General features: G+C 36.9%; 1 protein-coding gene across 2 annotated transcripts; it reads right to left on the bottom strand.

Annotated features, from left to right (window-relative positions):
- Positions 1–28: 28 nt before the first annotated feature.
- On the bottom strand, positions 29–23,352 carry LOC101266989 (sister chromatid cohesion protein PDS5 homolog A). 2 transcript variants are annotated; one of them, XM_010314463.4, is made up of 33 exons: positions 22,959–23,352; positions 19,963–20,166; positions 19,684–19,865; positions 18,142–18,268; positions 17,828–18,046; positions 17,255–17,471; positions 17,027–17,172; positions 16,779–16,924; positions 16,277–16,426; positions 16,105–16,153; positions 15,820–16,011; positions 15,509–15,691; positions 14,893–15,047; positions 14,695–14,821; positions 14,424–14,573; positions 14,278–14,337; positions 14,043–14,179; positions 13,790–13,907; positions 13,496–13,627; positions 13,207–13,406; positions 10,411–10,567; positions 10,088–10,237; positions 7,783–7,860; positions 7,125–7,700; positions 6,936–7,040; positions 4,333–4,412; positions 3,868–3,919; positions 3,655–3,741; positions 3,508–3,545; positions 2,966–3,028; positions 2,729–2,883; positions 710–1,116; positions 29–624 (listed from the first exon to the last, which is right to left on the bottom strand). In XM_010314463.4, exons 1-33 carry the CDS (start codon positions 23,049–23,051, stop codon positions 580–582), a joined length of 4,980 nt encoding a protein of 1,659 aa, XP_010312765.1. In that variant the 5' UTR covers positions 23,052–23,352; the 3' UTR covers positions 29–579. The 2 variants fall into 2 exon arrangements, with proteins under 2 accessions (XP_010312765.1, XP_019066558.1); XM_019211013.3 differs by having other exon boundaries at positions 7,774–7,860; positions 22,959–23,297.
- Positions 23,353–23,530: the final 178 nt, after the last annotated feature.

Here is a 23,530-nt window from a genome sequence, read left to right as displayed (position 1 = left end):
TCTAATAGTTCAAGTAGAGAACACCTCATTCACAAATATTGAGAATTAGAAGCAAAAAAGAAGTGAAAAGGGTGCTAATGTTACTGGTTCCATACACCACAAAATGCTTACAAATCTACAGTTCACAAGAATCCGCGGATCATATGAAGGAGGGAGGAACTACAACAGACGCACTTCTGTTACTAATCTAAACAAACAAAATATACAAAATGAAGACACAAGACTACAACAAAAACCGAGCTGCAACACAGGATCGGTTCGTCGGGTAAGTTAATGCCAACTTACTACACTAGAGCTGTACAATGCCTAAGAGAACTGCTATTGATGCATATCAGTTACCTCTAGACCGCAGCTACACAAACTATGGGAATGCACATTCTTGTCCTTGCTCCCTACCTTTTAATAAACCTGTGACCTACCATTTTCTATGTGGTAAACTGTACTTCATAAACTTATTAATGTTACTGTTAATGGTATCATCTTCCTAGGATGACGGTATTTGGATTGATGCTACTTGCTCTCCAGGATGCTGCATCGCTACAAATCATCAGTCATTCACATGATAGCCTTTCTGCTGGTTTACTTCCCTCCAGCCGACTTCCCTGCTCGTTGTTTCCACGTGCTCTGCGTAAGGCAATAATTTGTTACTAAATTATGATTCATCAAGAAATATACGTCCCAATAAATAGTGCATAAGAATAGGCATTACAAGTAGCTCATCGTCGGATAATTCTTCATCAGATTTGGCAGCCGAGCTACTTCCAGAGTCGCCTTGATCAGTTGAATGACTGTCTGCATCATCTCTTACACTCCCATGAGAATCTGATCTTTCAGCATCATCATTTGACTTCTCTGTGGAACCATCTGCATGTGGTTTCTCATGTGAAGAAGAGATCTCCCTGTCTGATCCACGAGAATCCTGAGGGGTGCCAAGTTCATCCTCATCTTTATTTTCCACGGGACATTCTTCTTCTTCAGACTCCTCCATACCACTCAATCTATCAGCATCAGCCCCGGGTTTCCCATCAAAGTATGCTATGTCATCCTTGTCAGACAGTTCATGTTCAGACAAGCTGAACTCATGCGTGCTTTCTTTCTGCTCACTTTCTGATTCACCTAGTAAAGCCAAATGCCAGATTAGAAAGCTAGGGGAGATCATGAATAGCATAACAGGGAGACTGTCAAAATTATTCTACCTTAAGAAACTATTGCAACACCTAAGACATAATGGAAGTTCTCTCTTTTCATACTCTAGATTGAAAATAAGAGTGTTTTTTATTCCACTCCTAATTCTGGATAATCGTGGCAAGAGCACAAATTGTTGCCTGATCCCTAAAAAATGTCTCCTTTTTAGGACACATCTAATTTTTGTCCCTACTAATAAAATTAAGCAAATATAGACTTCGGAAGATCACTCCGGAGAAGGTTAGACTCGGGTCTACTATTTCTTCGTATAAAACTTACCAATAAAACATTAGATCGTCATCTAACATTTTCAATTACTTGAAAAATTTTAACCTATCATCCAATGTTATCTCAAAAGAAGGCTACAATGTACTAAACAGCTGTCCCAAAAGGGAAATAAGCAAAAAAACTACGACCAGAAAGATACTTCTAAGTTGTAATTTTGTCCAATACAGATCTCTCCCATTTCCAAGATTCATTTTTTTTTAAAATGATGGTTTTCTTAAAAAAGAAAATTGCAGCCCAATACCATTAGGCCATCTGGTTTACAAAATATGTACACAGTGTGTAAGAAGTTTGTACTTTATATTAAAACTACATAGCTATACATTAAAGTTACATACCTATACACAATATATACATACAACTGAGACTCCGACAGTGTATGCAGTGCATATTTCGGCCATGTTAGGTAAACTACATAGCCTACATCTACGCAAGTATGCCTTGTTTAAAGGCATTTCAAGGAGGCTTTGGATTCCTCAAACTTCCAGTCCAGAAGGTTGCTTCTGGAAGGGGAAATGCCAAAAAGATGTTCCCCTCTTATAATATCCATAGATGTTGGACAGTCATCTCTTTTTGGCATGAACCTTCGTAGATGTTTGAGAAAGTGGATCTCAAATGTTGTCTCTACACCAGTCATGCCCCTCAAAACTAACCCTACTCCCATCCCCTATCTTGAAAGATGTATTGCCACTTAAAGTATCCCACTCCTTCAAAATGTAATATCCAAAAACCACAACGAAAAGAAATTTTCCACTTTCTACAGTCAATTTACAAGAGCTAAAAAAAGGGTAATAACTTTGGCTTAAAAATTAACTTAGAGAAGTACTCTTAAGTTTCAAGGAACTTCGAGATCCAAGTGAGGTTATTGTTCATTCTTTAAAGAAAGAGATGACATTGCTGCATTTTAAATCATCAAATGTCCCACTCAACATTCCATCACTCTGATAGTTCCTCATTCTTTTTTACTTTACACCTGAGGAAATATCCAATTATCCCCTCCATCAGAAAATAACTTTGAAACCCGAACTATTGCCTCCTTTCCCACCCTCATCAGCCACCTGATAGACTCCACCCTCTTAAACACCTAAGCATACCCTCCCCTCCATGTGCATAAATGACTTCCAGACCCTCTATCCTTTCATTTGTTGACCTTTGCATGACAGAATATACCAAGCAACAAATGATACAATTAACTAGAATGCCAACAAGAATAATAAATAAAAAAATCGAAAGAAAAAGAGAATCACAAGAACCTCACCTGAGCTTAAATTGTCCGCCTTGGACTTTGAGGTTATCAACGGCTTGCCTAAAAGCAGGCTTCTTCTGCTCAAAGAAGATTTTGATGGACCTTTTTGTCCATACTTCAAATTCTTCCTTGGAGTTCTCTTCCCTCGTACTGGCGATAATGGAGACCTGTCAGTAAAACAACACGCATAAGGCAAATAGGAAATACACAAAAAAATTATGTGCAATCAAGTTAAAGAATCAAGCTCACATCTTATCGGTCTCCTTCTTTTGCCTGGAGGCAGCAAGAGTTCTTTTTTTCCTCTCTCCAGATCTGCAGTCATTAAATGAAGACGGGGAGGTTAAAGCTACTCATAATTCGTCTATGATGCTAATACACAAGGCTCAGGTAGCATCATAATGCATGAAACTTAAAAAGGAGCCACATTATGCAAAGTTAACAGTTCTTTCGTGAAAGGCGTCAAAAAATCAAGATTAGAAAAGAATTAAGCTAGTCATCAACACTTGATAATAGTCTGAACAATAAAGGCAGAAATAATCATTATTTACCAACCCATTACCCATCCACATCAATGGGGAGAAGAACTATGCAGCCTGAGGTATGATATCCAGAGCATTTAACAAGAGAAGTACCATCAACACAATTCAAACGCTCAAGAATGCAATTCCTCAATTTTAAGTACCATATAAAACAGAATCCCCAGAACTTATCAAAAGAAGAAAAGGAATTGTGATAATCACAAAAATAATTTTTAAAATTACAGCGACTACTAAAGCAGATGAATCACTTACTCTTTCTTGGAGCCTGAACCCTTTTTGGAATTTGAACCCTGTAAATAATGTTCAAATATACAAATCAGTAAAACCAAAATGCATGGGTTCATACCAAGAATAAAAATAAAAAGTTTGCGAGGATGAACACTATAAGGAAAAGCATACCTTCACAGGTTTCTGCACACCACCAACAAGCTCCCAACACTCCTTTTCCAATCGCAGGACTTCTACATCACCATCATCATATAGCACCTTTGATACAATTGATAACAAACCATAACCAAGAATCAATAGAAGTTGACATATTAAAAAATTGCTGAAGTTCATCAACTTTAGTAATAAAAAATAAATAATTGTTGTACTAGAAATGCAGCTTACAACGTGTTTGCTTTTATGAGTGTCAAAAGACTTGACAACACCTTCGTAGAATCTGTCAAATACTTGGAGTTAGTGCTCTAACCTAATAATCTTCAAGACCACATTAACCAAAATACAAGACCAGAGTCAAGAATAAGGATTAAAGAAGAAAACGCAAACAACATCCCCATGACCAATGACCACAATTGTAATGGAAGACAACCAACAGAAGTTGAGCAAAAGAATAAAGTGGATATGAGAAAGAAGCAACAATGATGAACACGATGTGTTAAGAGTGCATATAAACATAACTACGTGTATTGCTCCAAGACAATCAGCAAGCTTGAAGAAAAATCAACATAAAAGGAAGTTTAATCATGCAAGGAAAAACTAAAGAAAGCAACGATCTCCAAGATAGCTGAGGCAACACATAGCTTAAAAGAGCTAGAAAGAACATTTACTCCTCTCGAGTTAAGAGCAGCTTACTTCTTATCCATGGGCCACCAAATTTTTATTCTGCAACCAATCAAGTCCACAGTGGGAGTTGTATCAACCTTTGCCGTGCACTAGAGAAAACCAGGTAAAAGCATTAACAAATAATACAATCAGAAAATATGCAAATATTGATGACGTGCATCTTCGGATTGGAAAGAAGAAAAGGAGGTATAAAACAGCACAAAAGTTGCAAAACTATACCTAGCCCAACTTCCTTTATAAGTGTTAATGAAATTAAATAAAAAAAACAAAACAATTGGTTATATAGATGCCTAAACAATACACCGTGATAATCCACACGATAAGCCATTTGGTGAAGAGAATAACTAGACTAGAACAAATGTTGAAGGAATATTTATATGTAGTAGCAATGCAAGCATACAGAGTCAGCCTTAACATTCTCTGCTCTCCTCCTAAGGGCATTTTTTAAAACAGCAACTGAGAAAGTTAATTACTCATACGACACGGTAATCCTTGACTTTACGAGTAAACCTTAAACATTCTGCTCACCTCCTGACAGCCTTTTTACAACCACGTCTGAGAAAGTTAATTAATAGGCCCAAATAGCATCAGATAAAAGGGGATATCTTAAAATAGAGATGAAGGTGCAACTCTTAGTCAGTAGATGATTCAAAAGAAAGAAATTTGACGAAATAACTCTTTTGGTTTTCCGATAGCAACCATAGTGACATACTTCCATTAAAGGTTGACGGGCTTCAATAGAAAATCGAGAAGATGCTAATCATGGAAGAGATCCCAATAATGAATTCAAGAATTGTGGTGAAGAGTGGACTAATAAGAACCTGTTTGCCGTGGCTTATTTAAGTGTTTTTAAACCAATATAGCTTTTCAGCACTTTTGGAATGTTTGGGTAAATTAAAAAAGTGCTTATAAGCCCTTGCTAATGATAAAAACAAGCCAAAAGCCATAAGTTAGGTGCTATGTTATTTCATAGCACAAGTTCAAGCCCAAGAGGAGGAAGATTAACACCACATGGAGCCCCAAAGGAGCTGAATTTGCATGCCCAACACAGTGCTGATTTGCATACTAAAGTGCTGAAATTTTAGCCCAAAATAGGGTTCCAATCCACTATTTGGGATAGGTTCAATCTGTTTATAGGAGTGGATTTTGATATTTTTCATAAGAACATGATTATTAATTTTATTTGAGAGGTTCCTTTTCTTTTACACCTTTGTGTGTGGTGGCTTGAATTTACCTTGCAACCTCAGAAAAAAAATTCTTTTTGGAGGTAAGATTAATTCTTAATTTGATGTGTTTGGTTTCTATTAAAGTACATTAAAGAAGGTAATAACTACTTACACTAATTATTGTCTCTAATTTCTTCAAAATAGGGTCTAGATCACTTTTGATCTAAGTTCTTGAATCAACTCTATTAGTATCACAATGAATTTCAATCCGCTAGTTTTTTAATATAAAGATCAATTACAGTTCTTAGCACTTCCAAAAATTCGGATTTTATTCTTGAATTTTCAATATCTTTAATCTTCTATAGTTTTGCTTACAAAATATTTTCTGGTTTTAGTCCAGTAATCTGTTTTTTCCTCCAATTTTATTTTTTTTTTTGGGGGGGGGGGGGGGGGGGGGGGTTAATCACCGTGCTCGAACTTTAGACTTTCTGCATTCTATAGATTCTCCGTAACCAATTTGTTAGTAGAAAATGACTGGCTTTCAATAAAAACTGATTCTTCAAAAAAAAAAAAAAACAATTATTTTCGACAATAAATCATATTTTTAGCTCGATAATAATAACTTCAAGACTAGCTTGATTATCCTTGGAGGAACCAAAGGGGACAGAACCAAAAAAGCACAGTTCACTTGGTGTTGTTTATGCTAAGTAAGTAATCTGCACTCTGTAACCCTCCTAAAAAAGGAACAGACTACATTTTGTGCCACACCAATTGATGGAACAATTCTCTCACCACAACATAGCCAGTGCTATAGACACTCCAAGTACCAATATGCTAGAACTCAACCTTGTAAAACTGGTCTAATACTCATTTTCCTTAAACCTTAATATAAAGTGTTCTCATTTCTAGAACGGGTAAATCCATAATCATAAATGAGTATCCATGACAGAACTAAGATACTCCTTATTAAGACAATTTCTTCATCCTGTTTACCAGGAGCTAACAGTAAAATTCGCGAACAGATTTAAAAAATGAAGTTTCCACACAGCATAGGGAAGAGCATTATCACGGTTATGTTGAGTTACAAGGGGATCAAAGGTACTGAAGAAATTCAGACCACATTCATCAAAGGAATGTAACAGAACTGCAAACAGTGTTTTGTTAAAGGTCTAGCAGACCAATCAGATTGAGTTACAAATGATAGAATATATCCACTTTGACAGTGAGTCCTAAAAGTTGGAACATAGAGATTAGCAAAGAACCAGCACAGATCGCGAAATGATACATAAACTTGTTTATCATCCAAAAGTTAAATCTTATCTCTACCGTGTAAGTAAATATACACCCACAATATATTACTTCTATTCCAGTATCAGATTCACTCGGAAACATGTCTAAGAGTGGGTAAGGAAACAAAGCATCAACTATACAGATGGGAAGACTTACCTTAGCCAGTCCAGATACACTTTTCTTCTTTGATTTCTTATGAGATCCAGACTTGTTATTACCTTGCATATGTGTATTAACTGCTTCTCTGTTTCCTTTAATTTTCTGCAGGAGCAAACAAATGAGAACTCAACGTAATGAAATTATATATCTAGCTTATAGATCGATTCTACTATTAAAAAATCTTACTTTCACTTCACGGCTGTCCATTCCAATTTCACAAGTGTCATCATGATTCTTATCAGTAGCTTTACGCTTTTGTCTAGGTGGGAGACTTGTTTTCTTCCTGATAGATGATGTTAATAGGTCCGACTCTTCAGGTTCAAAAACATTTTCCTCCGAGGACTTATCTTCTGACATGGATTGAAGATCCTCCTCCTTTTCAATGGACTCCTCGAGTTTCGAAGAAAGTTTATGGACTGAAGAAGAAGATGACCTTTGTCGCTTTGCACCTTTTGGTACAGAAATATCAGTTCCTCTTTTCTGACGTTTATTGCTGGCTTTAGTTTTGACTGCAGATTCATGGCCATTGCTTGCATCCAACTTATTATCATCAACAACATTATTTGAATCTATCTCCCTCACCATTTTCAAGATGTCAACATCATTTTCAGTTCTCACCTCAGCAGGTGAAGAGTCGTCCTTCAACTCTTTCCTCATCTTAGATCTAGCTTTAAGCCGTTCCATTATTTTTCCTAAAGGAACCTCATTTCCTTCAGTTTCACTGTCTTTCATGGTTTCGTCTTCAGTGATCTCTGACTTCAGCTGGTGAAAAAAAAAGTGGAAGAACAATAATCAGTCAACAGGTTTTATCACTAGCAAAAAAAATAGTTAGTACCAAGCTTACTGTTCCGTTAGTTTCAAACTTGATTGATTCAAAGTGAGCCATGATGCCCTCATCTGCCAACCATGTCTTAACTTCAACCTGTCAAATCACAGAAGGTGAATATCACACATTATATATTGTGAGGAAGAAAAGTTCAGACGCAAATATAGATGAAGCCAACACAAAGATAAAAGTGTGGTTCATTTGAAAGTTGCTCGTGCTGTAAATATTTTTCTGGACTTCTCGAGCTCTCTGCAGAATTGGGAGGAACAGAGTTCATTTCTCCTGTACACATTAGCATCTTTCTTGGTGCGATCATTGAAAATTTACCTTCCTATCAAAAACTTTCATCTGCTGAAGAAAGATATGTTTTCTAAAAGAACAATTAAGTAGATGCTATCATCTTCAATGATATTTGGAGGAATGGATGTTTAAAACACAAATAGAACTCATTGAAACTTGATAAACCACCTTCAGAGAAGTCGCGTCATTCTAAAACGAAATTAGCAAGTATAATACAACAACAACATACCCAGTAGATTCCCTGCAAGAGGGCTTTCAGGAGGGTGATATGTACATAGACCTTACCCCTACCCTTGTGAGGTAGAGAGGTTGTTTCCAATAGACCCTCGAATCAAGAAAATCAACTTTTCAAATTCAAAAAAAGAGAAGAAAGAGTAAAACCTAGGATGAAGATATTGAAGAATGAGAACTACAGACAGTACAAATATTAAGGATAGCCAAAGTGAAAGAAACAACAGTAGACAGTGCTAGCATAATAGTGATAAAGCAGGCAAGGGAATATGCATATGTTCAAGACTGGAACCCTGTTCTACCACAACACTCTAATTCCTACTAACCGTCTACCCTAATTCTGCCCTCCAAGCTTCCTATCTAGGGAGAGTCATTCCCACCGCAGTTCCACTTCTCATCCATCTTAGCCCTCCTCTCCGACTCCCTAGTAACAACCCCCCCCCCTCCTACTTGGTCCACTCATTCTTCGCAGATTTCTCTCCTTGTCATTTTCACCCAAGAAGAAAACCCAACTTCGACTGTAGGGAAGCCAATAACCTCCTGGAACCCTCTTTTCCTATTTATCTCTGGCCAATACAATGGCCTCCCATCATCTGTCACATGCTCGGATTCAATCAATATATTGCATACGACCTCAGGTGCTTCCGTAAAAGAATAACACACGGTCAACGGTGGTGTATTCAATGGAAGTATAACACAATCAATAGTGGTGAAAACAAGGACTGCAGACCGAAGGGCTCTTTAGTTAGCACAGAAGCAGTAGGGTACCAGAAATGAAGCAGGCAGAATTGAACGGTTGGAGATGAAAAAGGATTGTGACTTGGGAAAGCACAGGTCAATAAGGTATTTTATGTGCAATTGCATTCCAATTTCCTTCAAAAGAATGTTAGTTTGGCAATATAGAATTGAGGGATACTTCATTTTGGTGGTAAGAATTAACTAGGTCTCAATAGGCAGCCTAATTTTTTCACAGATCAAGATCATCCAATTGTTGGATATATGCAGAAGTTCATTCACAACCTGATAAAAAAACAGAATTTATTAGTAAATCAACCTGAAGGTGTACAGAGTTGAAAGGTCAACTGCCAACACAATTTTGTGAAGAAGAAGAAGAAAGAGAGTAAATTTAGAAATAAGAAAGATTACAGAGACTCATGTAATAGAAGGTAGCAACGAGTCCAACCAACAGACAACAGGATACAGGTTGAAATTTTGTGTAGCAAGCAAGAGTCTGAAAAAGATGAGAGAAAGAAGGAGGGAATATCCTGGGGCAGTGAATCCACACTTCTGAATTGATACATAAAATTCATCATTATAGGAACAGACACTATTTCTTCATGTGGAGGCATTGATGATGTAACAGTTGCTGGGATCATGTTTTGACCCACCTTGAATTATGTGGACAATTGGATGAAAGAAACAATAAGTGCTTTGAAGGAAAAAAAAACAGACTCTCTGTCAAGTAAAGATGCACACAAAATTTATACGGTTGGTGTAGGAGAAATACGCTGTAAAATACATCATTTGTTTCGGATTTTTCGGATGCCTTAATGTTGTAAACAACTGCTGCTGGGATCATGTTTTGCTCTTAGGTACTTTGCAGTACCTTCTAGGTACTAAACAGTGGCAAAACTATCCTACTTCATATGAAAAATATAGAAACATACACCATTTCAAAAAAAAGGCCTAAATACTGATGAATCACACTTTTTCCAGCCATTCAACCTGTGAAATACAGTTATATTGAAATATGAAGGTCTATGACACAAATGATGAGCATAACATGCCATACCAGAGACTGGTCTTTCTCTTCATTCTTCTCATGTTGTTTGTATAGCGATGGAGGTAGTGATACTGATGCTTTCAACTCCTTAAGATCATCATGGTTAGGAACTAACCGATTTGTAATTGCCAGGCCAAGGTCTGAGACAGCATATGAGTTCTGCAAAAGTATTTATACAATCAAATAGCAGGATAATCCCAATCCTCAGCTGTCCACACTAAGCGTTGTTTTGTTTATGGATATATTCCACTGGCACTAAGTGATAGAAGCTTGAAGCGTAGAATGACAGGCATTGACACATTTAAACAAGTATCAGCTTTTTCCTTTCTTACCTTTGATTTTGTGGAATCTACTGCATCTTCTGAATGTTTTATACTGTGAAGGATAGACTTAATCGTTGAAATGCTTTCCTTCTCTCTGCTAATACCACCTTCAGGTTTCCCCTCTTCATCTCCATGCACCAACATTGAGAGGAAAACGTACAATTGCCTGGAACAAACATTCAAATATATTCAACTCAAAGTAAAGCTTTGAGAAGCAGGACTTCCCCGGATGCAGCAACTGAACTACATAAATGTTAATGATCACAATGTAGAAAAACTTGCACACAGATGACAGACAATGCTAAACGACTTAATTACAATACAACTGACATCATATAAAGGGTTTGGGTACATCTTTAAATGGTCATCATGCCACTAATGGATCCAATGTTGGGGACTCCATATATGTCCATTTCTAGAGTATGCCTAGAGTTGCAAACAAATGCTTATTCATAGGTATTACAATTTTATTAAAAATGAAAATATGTAACAACATGTTTTGGATTCTTTATGAAAATAGTGAATGATTTTGTTAAGGAGTACCAAGAAGATACCAAACAGGAGACACATATCAACAACAATATGTCCTCATTAGAAAAACTGAGGAACATTCTATTTATCTTAGCATTTTCAACCCCAACGCTACAGTTGCTAAATGCAAGTCCAATCAAGGGTCGATCATACTATTTAGATGGAATTGCAATGACTGAGGTCTGAGAACTTGGAAGAATCTTCCAATTACTAGTTGGAACTCCACTGAGGACATGCCAAGATAAAATGCTTTGGAAGGGAGAATAAGGTAGTCACTGTAAAGTAATGCTATTGCTTGTTGAATAGACTCCCCCTCCCCCCTAAGTTCTCTTCCCCATTGGCCCTGGAGACAAATATGGAAGACTTGTGCAGCTTACAAGATTAACTGTTTCACATAGCTTGTGGCTAAGGAAAACCTGCCTAACACCACATAATCTACAAATAGAAGACATGATATTTGTAACAAATTTGCGCCATGTGAAGAGCAATATAAAGACAAAAAGCGCCATTGTTACACGGTAAAGAGGCCATGCAGATTCAGAATATGCTCCAGTGTGCTGAATCTCAAATGGGCAAGGCCGAAGACAACCCCACAGCTTTTGTAAAGCTGTAAAGGGTGCTGGAATCAGCAAAACACCCCTCAAAATGTGGAATTACACACCCACAGCAGACTAGTATGGCGTATGATCTAGAGATAAAGGAACTCCATAACTTTTTCAAGACAACAAGGTTTCTACACTTATTCTTTAAGTTAAAATGTATTCTTTTACTTTTGGAACACCATGGTTGTTGTAAATGTTCCTGAAGCCATTTTAGATTTCATCAACTCATAATTCAACTGTGAAGTATTAGGAGTCGTTTGGTGTGAGGTATATGGTACAATAATCCCAGGGATAAAATGACTGAACAATGTCATCTTGTGTTTGGTTGGAGGTATTAGGCAGTCCTGGGACAATTTATCCCCATTTATACATAAGCGGTGGGATAAATTATGCGTTTTAAGAGCGCTTAAGCCCTGAAGCGAGGCTCAAAGTGTGTTGAGCGCTTCACTTCGCTTTATGTGCGCTTCAGTGCCGTCATCAAGGTTCTAAGGCAAACGTTTCCTTGCCAATGAACCTCGTATGAAGAAGTGACACTAAATAACTAATATTTCACTTTATCATAATTTTTTTCAATTTCTCTGGACATATGTCATTCAGGTTTATAATTATTAGCCCTGGACTAAACATATATATTTGCATTCTTTTCTCCCTTTGCGCCTTTTTTCATTAAAGCCCACACTTTATTTGTGCTTTGTGCTTAAAGCCTTTACGGACCTTAGAGTTTTTTGCGCTTTTCGCCTTTGATAGCATTGAGTTATCCATATACATGGTGGAATAACTTATCCAGAATAATTAATCCCGGGATAACTCGTTCCCAACCAAACGACCCCTTAGTGTAGGTTGATCCTTTTGGATGTAACTAGCAGCACTCTCATTACCTTATTAAAATGTGCCCGAATTAAGACAGAATAGAGAACTCGACAGTAGAAAATATTTAAGGGAAAGGAAAAAAAACAAGTCAAACCGTAGACATAAGTTCAACAGTCAAGGTACTATACATCCAGGGTAGATGACAAGCACCCTTCTTTACCTCCAAGCAAAGTAGTTTAGCCATTCAGTCATGAAGATTAACAAAACAAGAAAGTGACACCAACGTTTAGATATATCTCATCGAATGTTATCAATAGTAGCAAAGGCAGATTTAATTTCCCATTATTTCATTCTATTTTTCCTTCTTTGTCAGACAAGTAGAGGCTGTACAGATTCCTTATAACAAATCAGCACGATTTCTGAATTTATACTCAGAAGCAATTGGTGATACCATGCACCTTCTTTCCAAGTAATAACAGATACAGGTACAGCTGGTTGGGCCAACCTATTCTTCAAATAAACAACTAGTACACACTCCCTGCCCTCCCACAAGAAAAAGGCCAATTCTCCAAGCACCACCTTTTTAGGGGATAAGTTACAACAAGAACTACATTTAGATGAGTGCATCATGTATTATTCCAGTAAGCCTTCTATTAAGAGACTGGTGAAGAGACACTATTTCAGTAACCCTGCTTATGAAGTGACAATCAAATAAAACTAAGATCAGCATCTAAGATATGTAGACGAAAATCATTAGAATAACTGGTTGGGTGGGGGGTCACAGAAATGCATTTTGAGGCAGCCTCGATCTCTTTAAATCTCTATATATGCAACCATCAGTAAGGTCAGGAAACACTTGTACCTATAAGTAGGCTCAAATGCTTTAACATCCTTGCATTCGTCGATGTTAGGAAATAAAGAATGATGAGCAAGAGCATGGACCAAGTATGGTAGAATATATTCTGGAAAAGGAACTGGGGTAATAGCTTCAGATTGCACAGAAAGTTGACGTGCCTTCCCCTGCTGATAGATCTGGATAACATCACTTAAGTTGCTCTTGATCTGTCAATAATTGGGAGATAACAAATTAATTAACAAGTATAAACATATAACCAAGAGAGCCATGCCAGTACAACAATCACAACTCACACCTCTTCAAAATCTGGCTGCTGAAACTGCAAGTCAAGTAAGAAGGCACAAGTATACTTCGGCTCCAAATAACGGTCCTTCAGGTATTGATGGACTTTGTTGAGGAATAACTTCTTTACTTGAGGGAAACTAGCCTAGTAGCATTAACAGTTGAAAAAAAATTAAACGATTTGTCTCTAGAAAGCAATTGCTGAAAATTGTTGTGTATGAGGAACATCAGCGCAGTGGATGAGGTTTGTTTTTTTTTTTTGTGTGTGTGGGGGTGGTTGGGGGGGTGGGGGGGGTAGAAACCTCACCTCTGATGTCCCAAGAGTAAGGTAAAAGACATCCACAGGAATCTTGTGGTCCCAGTGCTTTGATAGACGAAGCATAGCTTTTGCTGCGGCAAGTCTTAGATGGGCCTTATCAACAGAACTGCAAAATGGCAAAGATAAGAGAAAGAGAAACCAAATCTCCTGTAGAAAGAAAGCCTTGTAACAAACTATGCAAAGCACATCCATCTATTGACACAACCCTAAAAAGCGGATAATTCCTACACAGTAGCAGTACCTTGACTTAATTTGAATTGAGATTTCCCCAAATGAGAGTATGTTTTTCAGGATTTCCAACAAGTCATCAATCCCCACTCGAAGGTTAGCATCCTTCACTGGTAAATAGCTTTTGACCAGTGTCTTAATTCCAAATATCTGTATATCAATATTGAATGAAAATGCCAATTCATCCTTTAGAAAATACTCATAATTCTGAAAACCGTAAAGGAGATAACCAAACAGTAAAATCTGACCTTCATTGAACAGATCTCACTTCGGTCCTCCCAACTTTCTTTGGCTTTACCTTCAGATGTCTGAAAAGAATAGTTTGCCTTTAGATGAATGCTAAAAAAGGAGGTCAACAATGTCGCAAAATTTGGCATTAATTCATGAGGCATACATGACTAAGCTCCAATATGTTTTTCGTTATGAACTGCTCAATCTCTTTCTCCCTTGTCTCAAAGACTGGCATAGCAGTCTGTGCAACACATCCAAGAGATTGTAGTACAGCAGGTAAATGTGACTTCTCTTCTAGCATATCAACAAGTCTCTGCACATTACACAGGTAATGTGATACCCAAATATTTCACCAACATATGACGAAGATAAACCGAGAGGAGGATAAATCAATATGCAGTAATTTGTATGGGCATAGTGAGATTATGACCTACCTTATATAGAACAGACAATGACTTGAGTCCATCATCCTTCATTATTGAAGCAAGTGCATGTATAGCATACTTGGCCTGCCTCCGGCTTCCCTCCAAGCAAATCCTCTCAAGCATAAGGTCTAAAGACCTGTAAGTTGCAAGCATAATGTTTCAGTATTCGCAGCAAGGAACTAAAGAATAAAAGCTCCAAATGTGAACCTTGAAGAATCTCCCAATTTTTCTCGGATGGCTGCACCAGCCTTTGCCAAAACATGCAAGACACCTTCTTTAATTATCTCATTATCATCTTCAAGAAGATGTATCAGATCTTCCTCAATTCCACTAAGCAGAAATGGACAGAAACGTGCAAGAATCTGCAATGTTCATCAAAGAAAGACATGAATTGAAGAAAGAGTGAAAGACACAGAAAAGAATTATGGACTTCCTAAAACATGGATAATTTGATTTCATTCTAAAGAAACATGGATAATTGAATAAATCAGAGAAGACACTTTTATAAGTGACATCTGAAGGTAGCAATGCATCGGGTTGCTCACAATTTATAGGGCACTCAGGCAGACTCTTGAATATGTGATAGTTATGAAAGCAAGAAAATAATAGATGCCAAGGCACCACTATTACCAGCTACAATATACCATAATATAGCCTATAAGGCATGCCTACCAATATAACCCATTTAAGGCATTAAATGCTTCAACCAAAAGTGTCTTCCATTTCAGTTCTCTCCTTTATAGGTTACAATAAAGTCTACCAAGAAAACATGAGGATAAAAAATATGCATTTATATAGGCGAAGCAAGTTAGTTTTATATTACCACAAGAAGATGTGTGCAAGACAGAATCAAATCAGTGCTTCCAGCAGATTTCTGTATGTTTGTCTCCTGGAGAATTTCTTTTACATGTTCCTTGTTGAAAAGTATATATGAGCACTTCATAGAAAGTGTGCCCAGGAAGTCGTAGAGCCGATGCTTTTCACCAAGGATCTTAAGCAGTTCATCCTGATGAGGAAACATCATAGGAAAAATGTCATGTACTCATACATACCTAGGCATTTCAGTGGCTTTAATGTATCAGTAGACAAACAAGTGAGAACCTACATTATATTCAAAAATAGGTTTCTCCTTACCCGAGAACTAGAAGCTCGAATAGAGTTGCAGTTTGGATCAAGGAGAACTGTTAATATCCTCCAGACATTAGCATCTTTTAACTGATCAAGAATCTGAAAGCTCTCTTCCGCCTTCCCAGGGTCAGTAAAACAACGAGACATAATGCGGAAGCAAAATACAACTTTTTTTTGAATCTCAGTGGCATCGCCATCCTGCAATTATTTTACAATGAAGTTCTGTTAGCCTTTTCTTGTTCACTTTTAACCATTTATTGTTCGGGAACAAAGAGTGGAAGAGTTACAAACCTGCTGCATCTGCCTTAAAGAAAGATACCTCCTCATCTCTTGCTGCAACCTGCAGCTTATCCAAAACTCAATGAATATGTAATCGGGTTGTACTTCAAAGGTGAGAGAAATAAAGAAGACACAAACAACATCCAGGAACACCTGACATCAAGATCGAGCATTCATGACAAACCTTTGTTTCTGCTCCAGCAGCTTCTCAAGTGCTCTAACCTCAACTTTGTCAAAACTTGAGAAAACCTTAACCCAGTTTTTAACTTTATCCTTGACTGAGAATTCATTAGGGAACAAGGATGAGCATAGAATGTGCTCCACGATGTCCGACCTGTAGAAAAAAAAGTAGTCAATAATGTATTAAATGAGTGCTTGATATATGGAACCGGGTTTAAAAAGGTAAAATTTCTGTATTGCAGTTTCAGATTCCAAAACTCCAATATAAGGTGTGCCTAGAGTAACAAGTTACGAATGTGGACTCCCAACTTCAGGAACTACAGTATAACTTGGGGTTGGTGTTTCCAGTAGAAACCTCACTTTCCAAATGCTTAAGATTCCCAAGAAAACAACCTAATACTTTAGTACTTGATTCCTCATCATTTAGCTAAGGAAATAATCTATCCATTTTTCACTTTTCAAATCATAGTTTATCATTCCGTAAAAAGCAATACAAGGCAGCTTACCTGAAATCTTTGTCATAAAAACATCTTAAAATCCTCCCAGGGATCCATTCATAGTCGACGCCTTTAATTGAGCCACTGGAAGAGTTTAAGCAATAGATTCTGTATATATCAGCTAGCCTCTCCAGTGTGTATCTTTTAACAAGAAGCTGAATACATAAGACCATATAGCTATCAGAAGATGGAGTAAGAATGCATTAATTATCAATGTCAAAGTAGACTAGACACCTAAAACTAGACATGTTACATACAGATTTATCCCGAATCCGCTCTGCTACCAGCTTAATAGTATCGACCTTCATGGATGTAAGGGCATTACATGCAGCATCACAAAGCACGACAACGACTTGTTTACGCACATTTTCATCATAATCCAACAGCCGGTCCCGGAGGGCAGCTAGAACATGTTTATATTAGATTACCAACTAAATGCATAAGTATAAAGGACTGAAGGAAGGAAGGATTTCCAATATTCTTACAGATGATCTGAGGTGCTTCTTGTCTAAATGGATTTGACAGCAGACATCCCTTGACATGTTCAAGGACAGACATTCTGACCTCAACTATTCTATCAGTAAGTCTCTTCAAAAATTCCAAGAAAATCGGATGAAATGCCTCAGAGATAGCAGATTCCGATAGAGCAAAAAGATCCCCAACTAAGTGCACAGCTTTTAATCGCACATCTAACTGATCTGTCTGTCACATTCAAGCTTGTACATTAGATCATCAGAAGTAAGAAAAGGAAGAAAAGATCACATATAAAGGAAGAAAAAATGACTCTAGGCACATATCTTGAGTTGATCAACTACTTCAAGACTGATATCTTCAGATATTCTATAGCAAATAAACTAATGGCTATATTCCATTAAACTACACCAGCTACATTAAATGTCCAACCAGGCAAAGAAGATAGAACAATAAAGGCAAGTAAATTTCAATAATCGAAAAAATGTTGTCAAGACATATTTGAAAACTAAAGCACGAATTAACATGATTTTCATCAGAAAATAAAATGATGTAATTACAGAGATGGGAAGAAGAAATTAATGTACCAGTAGTTCTCCTGTGATGTAGGGAACAACTCCTGATAAGATCTGAGGAGCACAACGGTAAATATCATAAATGACTTCATGGTAGTCAATTTCAAATGTTGTTGGCCTGCTGTCTCCAGACATTGAAGATACAAGAAACTGCTTTATGCTGGGCTCCAATTTTCCTGAACACTGCTCTATCACCTTCATAGCAAGCCCCCTTCCAGCTATCGAAACATCCTGACAGGAAGTGTTAAAACCCAGTTCTTCAGGACAAAGCATCCAAACAAAAGCAAACTTCTGTTGACATTTAATCATGCAACACAAACACTTACTTTCTTATGACGACCTAGAACCGACAAAATGACGTGTAAAAGATCCTCCCGGATATCTTCACTCTCTTCTATGAGAACAACCATAATAGTTTGCATTGATGTCAGAATACTATCTTGATGCTCATCCCTGCATATGTGGTATACAAGACAGAAAATTATTGAATTAGGGAGGGTCCAAGGGAGACGAAGCAACAATCCAGGAGCAACAGTAGCTACATTTTTAAATTTTGAGATAAAATTTCGTTTCACTACATATATTTTCATACCTTCATCAAGATGAATGTTTATATCATATACCTTAATTAAGTACACCACATTTAAGTATGCAGTAACACATACCTTGTTTTACCTTCAATTTTCTCACATTAGTCAGTAACACTAGATTATTTTTGTTGATGCAACAGGCTGAGAAACACTTAGAAACTATGTTGCTCGGACTCTCCAAAAATGCGGCTGCAACAGTGTCAGATCCTCCAAAAAATGCACTACTTTTGGAGGATCCGACACCCAGTGGCATTTTTGAAGAGTCCAAGCAACATAGCTTAGAATTGGGGATAAAGCAAAAAGAAAAAAAAAAGCTTTATCCATTGCTTTTCGCCAAAAAAACAGTTCAATATGGCTTTCACAAAGCAAAAAGACTGGAAGAAGTTGATCAAACAATTGTGACATAATTGGGGGCGAAATCATTGAAGTGAAAGAATTCATAACTGGAGGAGAGTGGAAAAAACATAAGCTATTATACATATCAGGAGAGATGGATGATCATATCACGGAGAATATTAGCCCCAAGTTGACCAATTGACAGCATTAACATTATTTGCCATATATTAAATGTCATTTGCATTGTAAGGTGGCGTCAGGTCTGTGGTGGGTGGATTTGTACTGTTTCAGATCACATTGGGTGATACTTGGTATAAGAAGAGAGGAGTCGCAAAGCTGGATATTTAAAGCAGGAAATGAAGACCACGCATGGGAGGTTGCCCCTTTGACCCTAATGTGGATGGTATAAGGAGAGAAATAGAGGAACATTTAGACGGATTAAAATGGACATTGTACATCTCAAAATAGCTTGTGTTTTTTTTCTTTTTGACACACCAATGAGATCCCTATTTGTATAGAAGAATAGGTGTCTTTCGTAGAGTCCCATATTAAATGTATGTTCCCAGCTCATCAGAATTCTGCTTGTAAACATGAGTTTTTCCAGGATCAATAACTTCTGGTCTTTGATGAAATTTAGTATCTTTTTTTAGTTATGTCAATGATATTATTTTTTTTGAGGATGTAATATTTGTACTGTCCTAGTCAATATACACAAAGTTACCTTCTCCAAGAAAAAAAAATTATTTACCTATCTAAGAGAAATACTAAATGTCATCAAAGACGAGAAATTTGTGACATTTTCTTGTAAACAGAATAAAGAATTAAAACTTCTAGCCATAGTGCTAAATTCTTCGAAAAGGCAAGAGAATGTAGCAGCACTACTAGGTGACATATCTGCCACAATATTTACTGATGGGACCTTCAATACAAGATAAAGCTCACCTGACAACATTGAGAAAAGTCTGGAACATTTCATTGATAAGATCATCACACTCGAGATCCAGCATTACAACACATGATCTGTACCTTGCTAGAGTTTCTAAGATGACAACTCTTCTTCCGAAGGATGGACTATTTATATCACCTAAGCCGCTGAAAGTGCTCACAATCAAATGGAAGATGTCCTGACTCAAATCAAAGCACAAACCAGGTTTTTAGTTGCTCTATGGGAAAATCAAGGGCACGTAAATGTGTCATCGAGTCTCTGCCATTACTTATTACCTTTAGAACATCATCACTGTACGGTGCTTCAGGTGCAGTAATTCTAGTTATCTCACAGATACAGGTGGCAACAAGAAGCTTAACCTCCCTATCTTGATGCTTTAGGAGTTCTGGTTTAACTATAGCAGATTGTAAGGGCTGCATGGCTTCCAACATAGCTTTTGGCGGCGACTGCTCCAACTCAGAAAGAAATGTTGAACCTTGCTGCTTGTGAAAAATTCAATCATACATTACAAATTTGTGATAGATTCAATCAAACACTACTGCAACGGAAAGGTCAAGCACATAACTGAATCTCAAGTGTGTGATAACACAAAGCGATCAGGAGGTAATGAAAGCAGTTTGAGAATAGAAAACTACCTCTTTGAAGCTCATATGCAATAGACAATTATCCAGTATCTCTTTTTAGAAGTACAAAGTAAAACCATCACAGCCAATCGTACAAAAAGAAAACAAATTAAACCAAGTAAGATCTAAAAACTGAACTGGATACATCCCTTCAAGGACATCCCCAAATAAAGGGAAAAGATGTGCTGGATACATAGAGGTTTACAAGGAATAGCACTCAAGAGAAGTGCCCAATGCAAGATTCCAAAAAGAAGATACAGAGACCAAAGACGACGACGATTACAAACACACATCAACTTGCATCTGACCCAAAGAAGAAAACACCAGAAAGACCCAAAAGAAACAAAACCTCAAAAGGTTGATTGCTCATTGACTCTTTCTCAAGAAACTGAATACCAAGACAAGAACAGACAAACTACAGTTAGCTCAAAGTTGAGATAAGATCATCAACAGAGTAACACTTTGATGCAGCATAACCGTTGTATGGTGTTCAAAAAGACCTATAACTAGAAAAGTAGCAGCAAGCAAGTGTACAAAATGTTTAAATTAAGAAGGTTTCAAGGGCACAAAAATGGTGGAAGATGAAATTTCTTTACTTATTCGATTTGCAAGAATCAAGAGTGTCACATTGTTTAAAGATCAAGAAAGAGTGTCACCTTATTGTGATTGTTGTACCTGGTCAACTCAGTCATGCATCGATAAGTACACATTAATCAAGAAACATAATTTCGCCAGTCAATTTCCACAGAAGTGGAAAATAAGGACATACCAAACAGAATTACTATCTCCAATGTACTCCTACATCTTAGCCAAAGGTTTCAGTTCGATCATTAAAAATGGAGCCACCTCTAGTAGGGAAAGCTTACTCACGAAGTGGAACGTACACGAATCGGGATTAATCATGCTCCAATACTGGGCAGCATACACCAGGGTGGAGATAACAAAGAAGGCCATAGCAAACAGAAAACTAAAGAGGCCGATCTACTTAAAAATCAATCCAAGCAAAGATATCGACCAAATTGACCATTAACCATGCCCAATGTACAACATTTCTTTGCTATTTTGCTTTAGAAGATCCCTAGTAGAACAAAGAAGGCGCTGAAATTTGCAGGACAGATTTGGTAATTATCAGCTTTAACTAACATGGAGCACACACCCATGCATGGATAGGTACATATACACCATTACAACCTACTTTAAGTCGAGTATAATTTTTATGTTATTCCTTAAATTAAAATGGTGTTTGCAGGAATTATCACAGTAAGAGACTTGCACATCTGGGCAGGGTTAAGTGTGAATTATAGAAAGTCTCTACATTTAGAAAAAAACAAGGTATGGCATAAAAAAAATAAAAAATGCTGGAATAAATTGATGGATACACGGATTCATACAGCAGAGTTCAGGACTGAAACTTAGTAGATTGATTGATTTAACTGCAACTGACCAAAGCACTCGCTAAAGACCTATCAGAACCTCCTGAAATTAAAACTTACATCACACTAAGCTCATCCAGATGAACTCTTTGTACAGTAGTCATTAAATGCATCCCTTTTTGAAGAGTTCCACATGTTTAGCGAGAGCTGCTTTGGTCAAAACCAGATACTTCTCAAGCAAACAGAATTTTACTTTAAATTATTGCTAACACCAAAATCAGGAAATTTTGAGAGACTAGCAACATGACATAACATTTCTTCTCTGCATTAAGTGGCTAGATTGGCGTAACTTCCAAGAGCCACATCTTTTCGCATTTTGATTTTAAATACAAATCAATTAACAACTAAAGAAGAAGTTTCTCTGCATTCTTTTCAAATTGTCAATCGCCAAGTTTCCCTAATAAAAAGTGAGACTAATATGTACCAAGATGCCTTATTTTGGTTTGAAGTTAAAATCAAGCTACATTAAACTGTGTCTATCCTAGAAGTACTATAGCAGGGGGTGGCAAAATAATTCCAGCATTTCCGAATACAAACTTCTTAGAGCCCTGTGTATGCATGGGAAAAATGCAATCTTTAAAAAGAGATCCTTGTTTACACACAAAAAATATATACATATGATGTTTCTATTGGGCGTACTGACCACATAATATATAGCTATTCATCCAGCAGAGTGTATGAAGAAGAAACAAAAAACAGCATAGGGTATACACACGCTTGTATATTCCTAAGAAAGGAGGAGAAGCCAAGGTAACCCATTTAAGCTCTAATTCAGCAAATTAAACTCATCTGCAACCTAAAGTTGAAACCTTTATAGTTGGATTCTTCACATTCTTCAGTTTGTTAATTCACTAAATGGAAATTTTCCCTAAATTGAGGGAAAGACCAAAAAGGCATGAAGAATGGTAAAAAAAAACCGCATGAAGAATGGTAAAAAAACCGCATGAAGAAACTAAAAAGACCAAAATTTCCCATTATATCAAAAATTAAAAGAAAAAAAAATAAAGCTTTATCCAATTTTACCCACTTTCAGAAAGGGAAAAAACAGGAATCTGTACAACTAACCCTAATTCAACTGAAACAACAACCAATACTGCATGAGCTTCAACTCATCAAGCGAAAAAAACCAGAACACAAGTGGAAGCAGTGCATTCAATGTGAATAATAGAATTCAAACAAGTTTGTTTCGAAGAATTAAAGAATTTCTTAACGAACCTTTAAGAGTTTGATAAGTGAGTCTTTACTAGTAGGAGGGTTTTCAAGCTTGGATCCGAGCTCCTTGAGCTGAAGTTGGAGCTTCGAAGCCATAGTCTCTGTTGTTTTCTGTTCCAACAGAGAGTTTTAGGACATTTAGCTCCGGAGGTGTAGGTAGGCTTTTTGTTTCGACAAGAGAGAGAGAGAGAAAGGAAATTTACTTCAGAGCTCTTCACTTTCAGCACATATTTATCCCCAGATTTACTCCTTTAAGTTTCTTTCTTTACATGTCCCTCTATTTAACCTTATTTCCATATCTTCCACTAAACTTCCATTTTAGCTAGTGTTTGAACATAAATTTTTAAATAATTTGAAAAGAGAATGGTTCGGAATAAAGAAAAGCAAGGCTAGAATTGTGTCATGTCAATTTTCATAATAAATACTTATATATATATATATATATATATAAATGAATAGGAGAGAATGTTTTGTCGCAACTAATAAGAGTAGGAAGATTCTAGGTAAATATTAAAATAGTATTTAAGAGGGCGTTTGGTAGGTTGTATTAAAAAAAATAATTCATGTATTAGATG

This window comes from Solanum lycopersicum, chromosome 11 (genome assembly GCF_036512215.1).
Source record: "Solanum lycopersicum chromosome 11, SLM_r2.1".
Lineage (NCBI taxonomy): Eukaryota > Viridiplantae > Streptophyta > Magnoliopsida > Solanales > Solanaceae > Solanum > Solanum lycopersicum.
Note: the sequence above shows the minus strand (reverse complement) of the source record. Positions and strands in the feature narration are given on the sequence as shown.

Excerpts from the sequence above, each read along its gene's own strand:
- LOC101266989 (XM_019211013.3), bottom strand. The coding sequence starts at position 23,051 with ATGGCTTCGAAGCTCCAACTTCAGCTCAAGGAGCTCGGATCCAAGCTT. Across the intron at positions 14,338-14,423 it reads ACATATTGGAGCTTAGTCAT|ACATCTGAAGGTAAAGCCAA; the intron begins GTATGCCTCATG and ends TATTCTTTTCAG. Across the intron at positions 13,908-14,042 it reads TCAATTCAAATTAAGTCAAG|TTCTGTTGATAAGGCCCATC; the intron begins GTACTGCTACTG and ends GCCATTTTGCAG.